Raw genomic sequence first — 15,925 nt, 5'->3', positions numbered from 1 at the left:
GGCTATAAAATTTTGGAAAAGCATACATAGATTAATGATTAATATTCTTCAGGTGGAAATTCCTCTAGACCCTTGCATTTTTTTATTGAATATGGTTTGTATCATAGAGGATACTAACGTAAGAAAGAAACTTCATTTAATACTGTATATGATTACTATAGGCCGAATTTTATATGCACAATATTGGAAAAGAAAGGAGATCCCTAGTGAAACAGAATGGCTAAGTAAATTATGGGAAGCTAAAGAAATGGATGTACTAACGGAGAGTATGAAAAATAAAGATGTGAAAAAGATAGCTGTAAGATGGGAAAGCTTGGAATTGTATTGTGATATAAAGTTATGAAGAATAGAAGATTTTTAGAAAAGGATAGTGGATTTAGAGAAATTGATATGCAAGTTTAAATTAGGATTGATTTCTTTTTACTCCTTAGGAGGACCAAGTATAGGTATGATATAAAGGCCATTGTTTCTTTTGAATAAAGACTTAGTGGAATACGTAATAACATCACTTAGCGGACTCCGCAGATTGTGTTGGAAGTGCATGAAGCTTTCGTATGACATGAAAGGATATGCATATTAGTGTTTTGTTATCTGTTATTTGTCTACTATGTTTTTGTTGAGTGTTGTCAAGTTATGTAATGTTTTTTATTCTATTTATGTTTGGGTGGTGTATGAATAAAATAATAAAAATAAAAAAAAAAAATAATAATTTTAATTTTGGTATAATTTTAGCTATTTTTTTAAATGTTGTAAGCATTTTTAAGTCCTAAAACAGGAAAAAGTTGTTGTTGATGATGATGATGATGATGATGACAACAATAACAGTGATTATGATGATGATGAACATTATTTTTATTATTCCTTCCTTATTCTAAGAACAACCCTGTGAAATAGATTAGTCTGAGAAGCTACAACTGACCACATGGGTGCCATATTATGGGGAGTCGGATTTGACCTGATCTATATAATTTGACCTAATCTGTAATTCATATTGAAACATTTTAACTCTTTTACTCTGTCTTTTTAATTTATAAAACTGTTTAATATGTTTTAGGGCTTTAAAATAATTTAAATTATTCACACCATTATAAATTGGTTAGATTAGTTTTATTATAGGCTGCCCCAAGATTGCTGGATAGAGGGCAGAATATTATTAATTATATTTAATTTAAAAAGGGAGGAAATCCCAATCAATCAATAAAATATCTATATCTGAATTCACAGTGTAGAGTATAACACAATATATAACACAGAGGCTGGATGGCCATCTGTTGGGGATGCTTTGATTTGGATTTCCTGCATGGCAGGGGGTTGGACTGGATGGCTCTTGCGGTCTCTTCCAACTCTATTCTATGATTCTATATAATAGATTATTGTAGAATCAAAATGCCTTTATCAGATCTGCTCAAAATTACAGCTTTTTCTCAGACTCATGGTCACTGCATGAACTCTATTCAGTGCATATTAATTTTTTTAAAAAAAATGCTCAGAAAATTCATGCAGGAAAACTCCATGATTCTTCTGCACTGGAATTCATCAATTTGTGCCAGATTCAAAAAATTTACTCAGTTTATACAAGTACATAAATTCCTGTACAGAAAAACTATGTGTATTTTTCCTCTATGCATTTTTAGAGTAAAAACAACACAATATTTTTGCTTGGGAATCAGTGTATTTTGCACAAGATATATGTTTCCTGTGCTGAAATACATGTTCTGCACAGGAATAGCATGTGCATTTTTGTGCAATTGATTTTTCCTAAACAGAATTCTGAACTACAAGGAATCTTGCAGTTTGTCTCCTGTTTCCATCAAGGAAGTAAATATTAATGAGTATTCTTCATATTTGTATTCCTGATTTCATTCTTTGAACACCGTCAGTATCCAACCTGCCAAACATGTCAGGGTCCCCCTCCTCAGGTCAAGCATTGAATTTAAATGCACCCAGGAATAGCAGAAATAGCAGCCACTGCTGGATCTTATTTTTCACAGTGTGTGCTTGCTTTCATGCATTTCACTGGAGCAAGAAAAGCAAATAACCTCTTTTCCTCTCATGGGATGAAACATGAATTCATTTTATATTTGGTATAAAATGGGAAAGAGAGCTTCATTTAAACAGGACATTTATAAATGCATCATTCTGTGGAGTAAAAAACTCTTAATGTTCTGGAAATGTACGGCAGAGTAAATTAATTTTTCAGCCCATAAAATTCTGGTGTACAAATATTTGATCAGCAGTACCAACATCTAGATAGAATATTGGACAGTTTACCTGACAACAATCCAGTGTACACCAAATACTTTTGGGTAGAAGGATCTGATTAGCAATTCAGGACACAGTTGACCTCCTAAATCAAGCTTATTAGTTCTTGTAATATACTATAGGATTGTGGAAGAGCTGAATGTTGGCTATCAAAACTAAACTCCTGCTCAGTACAGGAAATTCAGATATATTATATTATATATATTATAAATATATTAGGACTCAAACACAACAGAGTCATTTCTTCTGTGAATTTCAGTCTTTTGGAACACAGATTTATTTATTAATATAATGTAGCAATGAAATGTTTGCACAACACAGAATTGAATTCTGTGCAAGAGCATCCAGGTTGACAGAAGAGATTAGTGCATGGGGTTCATTTGCCATGTCAGCTTATGCAATTTGGAACTAAGCCTCATTCAGTTTAGTGGGACTTACTCCTGTGTAATGGACTTCTGGATAGAGTTGCAGCCTTGGTTTGCTTGCAAGATAGTTCATAATATAAATTCTGTCACTACGTCTGTCCTCCAGGCTAGTTGACAGATGGAGCTCTTCTCCATTGTATTCAATATGCATTACTGTTTTCCCCTCAACATGTCTCTCTGTCTCCCACCTCTGTCTCTTTCATACCCCCACCTTTTAGATTTGCATTCATATCCATATAAATGTTCACTTCAGTATTGTTTATCAGAGTTCTCTGAATAAGATTTTCACTGTGAATTTCCTTAACTCCAGGCAATTCTTGAGGCTGACAAAACAATGCTAATATAAATTTCTCACCACGTGAAATAAAAAACAAGAATAACTTACATACTATAGTTTTATTGCTTGAATTTGATATTTTAGTTGATTACTTCAGTGTTTGAATATATTAAAATTTCTACAGTGCCAATGTACATACACTTAAAAAAAAGTAATGTGTAGAACTCAATTGTTGTCTTGCTTGTGGTATCATTTTCTGTAATTTTAAATGGTTTGGTTTGTAATCAAAATTAGATTAAAGATGAAGAAAAATTGTATCTACCAGTGGTTACTTGGAGATTTTCCAGTTTGTTCTAATAACCAGTTTTAGGAATAGAATAAAGTTTGAGACACCTTGATGGAACCATTTATGATAACACAGGGCCCAAACAGACAGGCCAAAATAAAGGTGCTTCAGGTCACTTTGGAGGTATGCTGTTGTGTCCTAAGAGGCCAGAAGCCATGCCAAAGCCACGCTCCAGTTCTAAAGACTGGAGTGCAGATCTGTGTGTCGTTTATACAGCATACCTCCAAAGTGACCTGAAGCACCTTTATTTTGGCCTGTCTGTTTGGCCCACAGTTACATTTTCTTCTATAATGTCTTAGGGGCGGTACACATGGGTGCTTTCTGATGGCCTGACGCCAAAATTGGGGCTTGCTATGGCACAGCATCTATATGCGCCGAGCCCTAATATTGGCACCATCGCGTCACAAGGCTGCAGCCCGGGGCACAGCCCTTATCACGTCCCAAAAGGAGCCGCTCTAGGCAGCAAAGAGGGGCGGCGTTTCAGGGCCCGTGTGTACCGCCCCATAGAGAGAGAGAGAGAGAGAAAGTAAACAAAGAGCCAGTTGGGATTGTGGTGCCATTGAATTATTTATGAATGACTGTTGCATAAATTCTTGATTTAAGAATTTTGCAACTTGAGGTATTTTTAAAAAATTAAATACCTTTCATAATTATTTGCTGATCTTTCCTTTTAAATTGACAGGTTGATCCTGCTTTGGAAGAAAGACTCAAGAAGAATAAAGTTTCACTGGAATCAGAATATGAGGTACAGTTCACTGCATGGCATGCCATTGAAGCTTTCTGTTTTCTGCCTTGCTTTACTGATGAGATGGCATTTTCTACCCATAACTAAAATTAAACAAGCCTAGTTTGGGTTGAACTTTGTCCAGCAGAAGCAGGGAGACTTTGTTTTTGTTTTGTTGAAACAGTCTTTAAAAGTTCAAAGCCTTTAGGGGCACACCCCTAATTTGAAAGCCATATGCCAAATACAGCACTGCAAATTCAAGTTTTACTGTTCCTGTGGTTAGTCTGTGAAAGAAATGCAGATCTTACTGGAATGTGCATATGTCTCCATTTATATTGCTACCCTTATGATGGGCTCCATGTGGCTAATTGCTAAACCATATGATCATCTCAGTGCCACTACACATTAATTTATCATCCTCTTGTAATTCCAGGTTTTCTGGCTTCATATGGGAGTCAGCATTAATGCACATGCAGATATATAGCCAGCCAGCCATTGTTCCTTCTTGTCATTAATTATTTTGAATTCACTTAGTGAGTTGATGTTCTTTACAAGGAATTTCTGGCCAATTACTGGTCATCTCTATCAGGACAGGAGGTGTCTCCCTAGTTCTTTCTGTACTTGGATGGTAAGAATATGTAAAGAACTGCACAGGATCAGAGTTTGTTGTCATAGTGACTGGCCAGATTCTGTGGGAAGCCTGCAAGCAGGACAGGGAGACGTTAGGATCATCCTGCTTGTATTCTCTAGCAATTGGTGTGGAGAGAGAGGCCTGCTGCCTCTGACACTAGAGGTATATTAGAAGATTTTTTTCCACATTGTACTATAAAAGGTAAAAATATGGAGATATGTAATTGTATTTCTTAATAAAAAAATTAAATGAACTGTATGTGAATAGAAGTGTAAGCCCACTAGATGTTGCACATCTTTATTTATGTGGATCTATATAGAGAAAACTTGAAGGAAAACATGAGTTCATTTTTAGTTCACTCTTAATTCAGAATTAGCAGTTCCTAATTGTATATCATGTTCTATACTGAATAAAAATGAACTGTGAGATCTGCAAGTTGTGTGCACCCACAGTTTGTCTGCATATGTTGAACCTCTTACTTCCCTCAAGGTCTGCTGTTTGTGCTGTTGCTGATGGAGACTACAAGCAGTGGTATTCAGAAAGTTTTAATTTCCAGTTGTGTTGCCTTCTTTAAATATCTAACAAATATTTTATAAAATCCAGGCTCTTTGGAGTGGAAGATTAAGAGACATTTATAACAGAGATGAGACCTCGGGACAGTGGAGAAGTAGCCCTCCTTCTTTCTCTTCTAAGTTCTTCTGGAAAACTTCCTTTTTAGTTGTCATTATGTAGATTGTCAGGAAGCCATGTCTTCTGATCATAGGAGAAATCAGTTCTTCCCTTATCTGATACAGATATTGGCTCCCACTTTTTAGAATTGAGAGTTGAGAATAGTCTTAAGACAACATAGATTTTAAAAAACAAAAACTATTTCAGCATTGTACACATATTTCAAGAAACAGTTTGTTCCACTTAATAGTTATTAAGTCATATTGTACAAGTTTATGAGACATTCTGCTTATCCATACAACACTGCTCTGGATATTATTGGTCTTTCATGGTCTCAAGTGGGAGCTCCAATGAGTATATATATTTTATATAACAAATGACTGCACTTTTTGGTCTGTTGTGTGTTCTATCTATTTTTTGTTCTGGGAGTCACCTCCTTCCCCATGTATCCACATGCACACTGTTTTAGACTTCTCCTCACATGCATGTATGTTATGCAGCCAGCTAGGCTTTGCTCTTTCATTTGCCTAATAAATTATTGCTCTTTCTGGAAGTACCACCAGTCCTAATGGGTTGAGACTTTGGTTCCTGTCCTGATGGAACCATTGGCTGGAGCCTCCTATATTGCCAATATTCTTCCTACAAAATATTTTATTCATTGAAAACATCTGCAAGGGGGTTCTAGCCTAGCCCTTCTCAGTAGCCAGCCAGCTTTTATTTTTAGCAATGGAACACCAATGGCTCCTTTTTAAGGCAGTCCTCATTATTTAGGAGATTTGGTAAAAATGCTTTTATATCTTCTTCCCTGTATGGGTTGGCTGGGTCTAGGTGGGATTAAAAAAAACTTTTAAGTAAAGGCCACACCTTTTCCTTGCCTTTCCAAAACTACTTTAGACAGCAGTCCAACATGATGCAGCAGGAGAAAGGGCTGCAACATTTCCAGGACTGGCTGAGTCTAATGCTCACTGAGTTTGCTTCAATAGTTTCTGCTGTATTGTCCCTCTCTCCCTCTGTTATAACGGATGGATTCAAAATGAAAAGGAGCTGTTGTAAGGTTTTAAAAAAGAATCAGAAAGCACCTGCTTACTTTGTTGAAGGACAAAGGCTCAAGAAACTCTTTCCTAAGAGGCCTATCCACCTGATCTTTTATAGTGGATCTATAGAATTTTCTACACCTGATTGAACAGTACAGAAACAGACGATAATTTGGCTATGTTAATGATTGTATTGCATCTTGGTGTGTTTTAATTGATTATTTTATGTATTATGGTATTGTGTAATTGTGTTGCTTGATTTTATCGGTTGTAATCCCGCCTCGATCCGCAGGGAGAGGTGGGAAATATAAATAAATTTTATTATTATTATTATTTACCTATCCAAATAACAAGGAGCAAAAGAATCAGTGGCTCATAGGGTGGCAAGAGCAAGTAACAAAATACATCACAGTCTGCCAAGCCCAAACAAAGAAAAGAGTGAATTACTTCAGGAGTGATTCCCAAAGTGGGCAGTATGTCCCCACTGGACCATGGTGGGCATTTATTCTTCCCATATGAAAGAGAAGGTAGAATTCCTCTTTTAAAGTAGTTGCTAGTAGGTATTGGGGGTGTTTTTAAAATCTGGCTAATCTAATCAGCCTTTTTAAGCAGTCTAATTGAGTATTTGATTAAACATTGCAACTTCACCTTGTAGAAGGAGCACGATCGGTGGGCATTTTAGGAAACAAATTATTTGGAATACTTATATATGCTTAAGTTCTTTTAAAAATGGAATTAATTGAGTGTAGGTGTTTCCATTCATAAGCAATTTTCAGAAGAACTTGCACCAGCTGAATTTCACTCTTCTGCAGCATTTTGAAAAGAAACAGGAGCTCTGTCTGACCTGTAAAGAATTTGCCCACTCAAGGAAAGATGTTAGTTGGAAGGAAACTTTTAAGAAGTGGACATACAGTTCCAATGGTATTAAAGATTCTCAAACATTTGGCCCAGTAAGATAGAAAACAGCAGGCCCTGTCCCAGCCACACGGCAAGAAATAGCAGCTCTTTTTTCCTGTGTTTTCTTTTTAAACATCAAGATGAAAAAATTAAATTGGTGACAGAGCCAACAAAAGGTTTTTGCTTAGAAGTCATACAATGTCTGACTAAGCATCAGTAATCTGAAGTATTACTTTAAAAGGAATTTTTTTTTTAAAAAAAAACCCTTTATTTTATGTATGTGATTTACCCCCTGCCTTTCTCCCAATATGGGACCCAAAGTGACTTACAGAAATTTAAAACAAAGTTTTAAAGATTTTAAAATCGTGTTTTACAAAAGTTAAAAAAATAATTCAACAAGCAATTTTCTTTTAAAGGCACAAAGTTAAAATAGTTTAAAACACATTTAAAGCATAACTAAAAGATAAAATCACAGCAAAGCACATTCAAAATATCCTTCTGCCACATGAATTTAAGAAAGAGCACAGAAGGAGGCTAACTGGACCTCCTGTGAAAGGGAATTCCACATATTGGGAGCTGCCCCTGAGAAGGGGCTCTTCCATGACCCCACCAGACAGGTCTGTGCTGATGGTGGGACCTAGAGAAAGTGCCCCACAGAAGATCTTTACATTCAGCCTGGCTCATATGAGGAGATAAGGTCTTTAAGATAATGAGAGGGAGACAGGATTCCTACTTAAACTGAGTAGAAATGATTGACTATAAAGGGCATCGGGCAACCAGTGCATTGGGTTTCGTTTTGCATGCTATGTAAGTTTCTGGAGACACATAGCTTCTGTTTCTGCTCCCCCCACTCTCCCCAAAAAAAATCTCAGAAGGGAACTTTATGGGTTGGTGGCTTCAGGAATGGCCTTAGCAACAACATGAAGCCCATGGCTTATTCTACTCCCACACACCTAATTTATATTGCCCATATGGGAGAGGGAGCATGGGTCAGAATAGCTTGCTACTTCACTTGAATTACTGTATATACTCATGTATAAGTATAGAAATTTTAGTCAAAAAAAATTGACCCCCCAAACCTAGGTCAACTTTATCCATGGGTCAGTGTAAATACTATACTGTAACTCTTATTAAAAAGGGAACCATCCCCTGGTGAAAGGCACAAGTGCAATTTGTCCTGGAAGCACTGACCTCCCTCTACTCTCTCTTCCATCCAGCCTTTTGTGTGAACACAAACAGTTATTCCTGCCATAATTTTGTAGGTTGTTTGGTGTTGTGTTCATTTGCTTCATCATTTAGAGCCTTTGTTGGAAGTCTCTAAATTTTATCCTCGACTTATCCAAGAGTCCTATCAAAATCCATAATTTTGCCTCTGAAACCTGCCCTCATCTTGTACGGTAGATGTGAGGATTAAAAGAAGTTATTGGCAGGGCTTCATGTTACTCTTTGACATGTTGTAGGTAACAAAATCACCTTTAGTTTTATGTGGGGGTTTTGGGGCTATGTGGCCATGTTCTAGAAGCAAAAGAGCAGAAAGGGAGTTTCAGTAAGAGGGTTTTAAAAAATAGGTTAGCCTGAGTAAAAAAAAAAAAAAAAGGGGGGGGACAGATCCAGCTGAGGACAGCAAAAAGCTCTGACCAATGACATATCTGGGATTGGTGGGAGGTGGCCACTGGAGGATGCAGACTGCTGAGGCCTCCAAAAGGTTCGGTCCTCCCACAGCAGCCAGCATCACAAGGGAGCAGCCTCCATGCCAGAGTCCAAATATAGAATCATAGAGTTGGAAGAAACCACAATGGACATCCAGTCCAACCTCCTGCCATGCAGGAACTCACATTCAAAGCATCCCCGACAGATGGTTGTCCAGCTTCTGTTTAAAGACCTCCAAAGAAGGAGACTCCACCACACTTCAAGGGAGTGTATTCCACTGTCAAATAGCTCTTACTGTCAAGAAGTTCCTCCTAATATTGTGGTGGAATCTCTTTTCCTGTAGCCTGTATCCATTGTTCTGTGTTTTAGTCCCTGGAACAGCAGAAAACAAGTTTGCTCCATCCTCAATGCGACAACCCTTCAAACAGAAGGTACTGCCAACCTCAGCAGCCACTGCCTCCAGAGGGGACAGTGCAGACACATTTGGGTTTAGGCATGGCTGCAGCCACTCCACAGTCCAAAAGAAAGCCGCTGCCACTGAAGAGGGCAGTGCCCCGACCTCCGCAGGGCTGTTTGGGCTCCAGCATGGCTGCTGGGCAAGTGAGGAAAGGACATGCCACCCTTTCTTACTTGCCCAAGAGCTGCGCCAGTCTCACTGGGTTTACCACCCCACTGGGTGACACTCCTCTCTGGGGTGTCATCCAGTGTGTTCCGCAGACCTCAACACCCCCCCTAGTGACACCACTGGCCTTGGCCTATAGGCAGAAGGAATCCAAGTGGTATTCCTCCTCTTGAGATGTATCAGTTAAATAAAGTCTTTAGGTGGTATCCAGCCCATGGTGATCTGCCATCAAAATGGACACATCAGATAGACTGGAACCCCCTGCTGAAGCCCCTGTAATTCTCCCCCCCCCAAAAAAAAATCTGCTCCCCCCAATATCTGAGGGCCCTGCCGGTGTAGACTGGGGGAGTGTAAAAGGAAGGAGAGGAAGGAGAAATTCCATTGTGGAAGTCCAGCTGTATGACACTGGGTGGACAACATTTACTTGACATATTTTATATGACATTTCAATCACATAATTTGCAAGTCTTGTCTTGCATGCTTGGAGGCCTGTAACATACTTAGAGCAGTCCTACTCAAGAAGTTTCCTGGGAAGAGAGAAAGATCTGTAGCAAATGAGCACAAATATGGTGCTGGTCTCTAGCCCACTGGGGAAAAACCTTGCTGGTCCATTAAATCAAATAGCTTATGAAGCACTCCGCTAGGGAACAATGATGTTCTCTAATTCTGTAAAACAGAGAACAAGGTTTCACGTCAGCCTCCAGTTGGAGTAGAATCTATCACTAATTTCCTCCCCCTCTCCCCTCCCCACTGAATCTGTGAAATTGTTTCTTATTTAATTCCCTCCCCCCTCCCAAAGGATATGTTCAGAATTTCCCTTTTTCCCTTGTGCAACCCTACACTCAGAAGATATTGTACCATTTTAAGTCACTAGCAAGGGATATGCCTGCTGTCTGTTCTTTGCTTCTGAAAAGAAGGAAGGCAGAATTTGGGTGTGCTGCACACAGTGTAGTGTGTTATATAATAGTTACGATGACCTAAATTTCAGAAAGTCTTGCATCCTCAGCACTAACTTCAGTAAATTGATGAGTGTAAAGAAAATGGTGAATAAACCACTCAGCACCCCCTTTATTTTTGCTCCAGGTTTGAATTGAGAATTTTATTTTGGGTTTGAGAGCCAAATTGCCAATTTTCAGTGGCACACTAAATCCACACATATGAAGCATTACCTTTTACAAGTTCGCATTCAAAAACCCCTTTCCCCTCCAACTCCTTTTTTGTGTAGTTGTGCTATTTGGAGTCACTTTACAAGAGAAGATGCTTCTTGTTTCTCATCCAGAATGGATCTTCCCCTGAGATGGAATGAAGCCAAAAGAAGGGTACTGCAGAATGTAGTTGGGGGCTTTGTGGCAGTTTTAGTGACCCAGGTGAGGATGAGAGGTTCTTGTCAGCCCTGCTCCTTGGACTTAGAGACCCCATCTTTCCCTTTATAAACCCTTAGGAGTAGTTGTGGCTATGCTGAATTACAGCTTTGCATTCACCTTGAATATTGCCTTAATTATTTCCACTATAAATCTTTCTTGATCATGAGTTCCAAGGGAGAAGCCACAATTCACGTGGAATCAAGAATAGGTGAAAGAATCTAGCAGTGTTTTCCAACCTGTAAATTATTAATTTTCTGGGTCTTTTCCCCCGGCAGAAATTGAAAAATGCCAACTTTGATGAATGGAAAAATATCAGAGGACCCCGTCCATGGGAGGAGAGTTCCAAGACTGTCCAAGAGCAGCAGCGGTAGCAGAAGGGCAGAAGTTTGGACCAGCCTGATTTCATTCAATCGCTATACCCTTGAACACTTTTTCTCCCAGTAACTGGGTGAACTAGTAATGACTAGTACTGAGGAATTAACCATTTAAGCCCAATACAGTACAGTGGCTGAGTAAGTGGCTTATAAATAAAGATCCTGAAACATGTTACCCAGTAGTAATCAATGTACTACACATATTTATTTGTATAAGAATCAGATCATTTTAGACAAGGACATTGGTGTTTCTTCAATGGACTGAGGCATTTGGGCATCAGAAGATGGATTTCCTAGAAATTCCATCTAGGTTCTTGCCTATGAATAGGGACAACCCTAGAGCAAATAGTGCTTCTGGCAAAAATCATCTTTGGCACATGCATGCACGTACACATGCGCGCATGCATGCACACACTATATTTGTTCCATTTTTGAATATTTGTTCCTCCAGCCTGGGTGTAATCTATTTTACAGCTTTAATGGATAGTTTGCTACAGTGATTTCTGCCTATCTTATAATGCAATACATTTTCACAAACAGTTTTAAACCAAATCACACACATGTATACAGTTGCAAACCTAAAGCTAGAAAAACCAAAAAAATAGCAATATAGTTCTGGTTATACAGGCCAGTGTCACGAGATTTACAAGTGAAAATGAAATGTTTGTGCTACTTGATTCAGTTGTGTTGATAGTTGAGAGCCATCTGTGCCAGATGGCACCCAAATAATTGCTTGCCTCAATGTTAGAGTAGACCTGAATGATGGCATGTGACAGGCATCAACAAGGAATCTGGAACAGTGGATTAGAATGCAGGGCAAGCATGTTTTGACAATGAACAAAAAAGGGAATTACTATTTTTATGAGGATCTTTACAGTTTTCTTTTGGAAAAATGCACCAATAAAACAGAGGAATTCAGTTTGTGGCCTTGCATGTGAGTCTGGACTGCAACTCCCAACAGCCCTAGCCAGCAGGGTCATTGGTGAGGGATGACAGGAGAATTCTAGTTCAACAGCACCTGGAGGACCATAATTTGTTTCCCCTTTTTAGCAGAGTGTATGAAGGAACCCTGTAGTCAGTCAGAATATGAAGCAGCCTTATAGTAAGCCCAATAGATACAGCTCTGAGCTGACAATACTGGTGTCTCAAAAGCAATTTCCCAGCATTGCAACCTGAGATTCTTTAACTGGGGATGCTAGAGACTGAATCTGAGACCTTTTGTGTGCAAACGATGCATTCTGCCATGAGCTCTCAACAAGGCTAAGCTGTTAGACCCTTACTTACTCTTGAGCATATTTCAGATATTCTAAAGCACAGGTTTCTTAGGACAAATTTCAGAATACCTGTTTGTATGAGGAGATGACTGTGCAAGATGGTACTGCTTTTCCTCTGAAGGACTAAGTTCTCTCCGTTGATGGCCTTTCTTAGGCAGACACCTCTTTTTCCTCTAATGACGTAGCATAGCCCAGCAGTTCCTAATGAAATAATTACCCCATTAACCTCCGTTATGGTCTTCAGTGAATATCAGCTCATAAAGGGACAAAAAAGTTATCATGGCATGTAAATTGTTCATTCTGTTTGCTGTTTTACTTTACAGTGGTCTCAGGAACTTATTGCACTCAGATTTAACCCGACTGCACCCTAACGGGATGCCGCCAGGATGCAGGTGGGAATTGTCACACTTAATTCGCCACTGATTCCTTTGGCCGAGTACAGCCTGGCTGCATCCCAGCTCCCAGGTGCACTTTGGCAGCTGCTTTCCTAAGTCGGAAAGCTTTGAAAAGTGATCTCCAAAGTGCGTCTGGGACCTGGGATGCAATCGGGCTGTACTCAGCCAGCGGAATCAGTGGTGATTTATGTGCAATAATTACTGCCTACATCCTATGTTTTCGCTGCATCCCGTTAGAGTGCAGATGGGTTAAATGTGTGTGATAAGCTCCTAAGTCTCTTTAGTTTTCTAATAGCTGCTCCTTCCTGCCCAAAATCTGTAAGAACCTTGACACGTTGCTACATCATTTAGTGAAGCAATGATTTTTTTAACCCATCTTTTTTGAGATGTACTTTTTCTTGACATTATGTTATCATGCTCTACACATGTGAATCTGTTTGGATTGAGGGAGGCTAGGACTGGCTCAAAATAGCCTTCAGCCGTGTCATGCTGTGCCTTTATGTATTAAAACATGGAATGTGTTTATTTGAAAAGATGTATATTCTACTTCAGATTAATACAAATCAAGATGGCAGTCAAAACTGCAAATCATATGGCACATGAAATATTCTTACATAGGTGTAGAAGACCACAACTGAGGTCTGTACCCCATAATCTTGGGGCACATCTGATGCAATACATTAATGAAATAGATTCAGTTTTTGAAAGGTTATGCTACAAACATCTGTCCCTCAGTTAGTTTCAAAGGTACTAAAATAGCCTGTTGCATACCAGTCTAGACTAATACAGCTATGCTTCAGAATTCTCCCATAATTTTGAAAGCTTGAGTTTTAGCTTGACCAGATCAGAGGCAACCATCCCATGATTCTGGCTAGTCAAGGTTTAAATTTTTTTTTTTTTTAAGTTTTCAAGCTATGGGTTGAGTCTATGTTATCTAGAATTCTGAAATCTAAAACCTTCCAAAAACCAAAACCTTTTTCATTGCTTGCCAATGGTTCAGTTAAACTTTGGCCTGGTACAGACTGGCACGTTGTGTTGGCTTGGGACTGAAAGTAGGGCTTGGGAGAGCAGAGCATCCGCATGCTCCCCAGCCCTACTGCATGCCATGGGTGCCATCTTGGTGCACTGCCATTTACATGGTGCGCTCAATGGTGATGTGGCTCATGCGCCACATCCAAATGGCGCAGTGCACGAGGGACATCACAGGGCTGCTCCAGGGCGCTCCTTTTCCCCAGCACATCATTACCACGCCGTTTGGTTGGCACGGCCATGATCCGGGGGAGAAAGAGGCAGCCTCTGCCTGCCCCTTCCTCCCAATCTGTATGGGCCCTTTGCTTCCTGCACAAAACTATTAAAATATTGTTTAAATTACCTTCAAGCTATGTGTGTAAGGTATATATAAAACATAAATGAATTTTGTGTTTAGATTTGTGCCCCATCTCCAAGATATCTCATTACATATATGATGATGATGATGATGATGATGATGATGATGATTTATTTATATCCCGCCCAATCACAAAGAATCAGGGCAACTTACAACAGTAAAAAATACATAGCAAATAACAATGGCAATCAAATAACATGGCAAATCACACTATATGACAATACAGGTATTAAAGGTAAAGCTATTCCCCGGTAACAAGGTTGTCAAATCATGTCCAACCAAAGGGGGCAGTGCTCATCTCTGTTACTGAGCCAAAGAGTCAGTGTTATCAGAGTTTACTCTGTAATCATGTGGCCAGCATGATTGTACAGGACCCTGTTTACCTTCCCACCGGAGTGGTACCTATTTATCTATTTGCATTTGATTGACTGAATACAGTCATTCCAAAATCCAAAACACCTCTGGCCTCTAGCGTTTTGGATAAGGGAGACTCAATTTGTATTGGCTATTGATTACATTAGCCCCCCCCCTTATCTGTGGGAAAAACATTACAACCCCCCCCCCCCCCCCCCGGTAGATGTCAGAAACTTCAGGTACAGTACTACCTAACCATATACCTGTAATGTTTTCAGACCATGATTGGCCAGGGGTAACTGAGACCATAGAGAGCAAAAACCACAGATAAATGGGACTACATTATATTTTTGGACTGTGGCTGACCACAAGTGACTAAAATCACAAAAAGCAAAACTGCAGATAAGGTTAAAGGTAAAAGTAAAGGTAGTCCCTTGACAAGATTGTCTAGTTATAACCAATTGTAGAGAGTGGTGCTCATCTTCATTAGTAAGCCAAAGAGCCAGCGTTTCCCGAGGACTACTCTGGTGGTCATGTGGCCAGCATGACTGCACCGAACACTGTTACCTTCCCACCGAAGTGGTACCTATCTATCTATTTGCATTTGCGTGCTTTTAAACTGCTAGGTTGGCAGATGCTGGGACTAGTAACAGGAGCACACCCCATCATGCAGCACTTGGGCCTCTAACTGCCAACCTTCCGATCTTCTGATTGTCAGAATTGCTATCTTAACCACCAAGCCACCACATCCACCACAGGTGATGGACTACTGTATTTTCAGATGGTTTTTGATCAACTGACCCTAATTTCCTGATGTATTAAGCATCCTTCACATCTATGTTGAACTGTGTGGGCATTTCTCCACAACGACATAGCACTTGCAAGTATGTATGAAAACCTCAGCTACAATGGGAGAGTTTTCCCTCTCCATGCGGAATCCTTCTCAGCAAGGTTTTTCATCTATAAAGACCAACACGATGAGTTTTTTTCTCTCCCCTTTCTTCAAATTGAACTAGCACCCATCAGCATGTCTTGATATGTATGTAGTCAAAGTCTATTTAGTAATGGAATGAGTATACCAGGTTCCTGTGCACCTCAAAACTGAACTTGTTTTCAAATGGTAATTTCTCTCCCTTTTTTCCTTTCAGATATCTTATAACTGTCCTAAGCTATGTAAAATTGTCCCCAGAAGCAATAAATTCACAACAACGAAAGTAAATCATTCTGTACATCACTGAAC

The 15,925-nt window shown here is 39.4% G+C and overlaps 1 protein-coding gene across 2 annotated transcripts in view; it reads left to right on the top strand.

The window, feature by feature from the left end:
- LOC149314713 (cytochrome c oxidase assembly protein COX16 homolog, mitochondrial-like) overlaps nucleotides 1-12,196 on the top strand; it is a 56,455-nt gene extending 44,259 nt beyond the window's left edge. For both annotated transcript variants that reach the window (XM_089521784.1, XM_089521785.1), the window contains exons 3-4: nucleotides 3,993-4,055; nucleotides 11,177-12,196. In XM_089521784.1, coding sequence (XP_089377910.1) covers nucleotides 3,993-4,055; nucleotides 11,177-11,272 — 159 coding nt within the window. In that variant the 3' untranslated portion in view covers nucleotides 11,273-12,196. The remainder of the gene's footprint in view (nucleotides 1-3,992; nucleotides 4,056-11,176) is intronic.
- The last annotated feature ends 3,729 nt before the right edge of the window (nucleotides 12,197-15,925 follow it).

The sequence above is a fragment of the Sceloporus occidentalis genome, unplaced genomic scaffold (genome assembly GCF_023333645.1).
Source record: "Sceloporus occidentalis isolate IW3139 unplaced genomic scaffold, rSceOcc1.0.p SCAF_4, whole genome shotgun sequence".
Taxonomy (NCBI): Eukaryota; Metazoa; Chordata; class Lepidosauria; order Squamata; family Phrynosomatidae; genus Sceloporus; species Sceloporus occidentalis.
The sequence above is the reverse complement of the archived record's forward strand: the minus strand, read 5'-3'. Positions and strand labels throughout refer to the sequence as shown.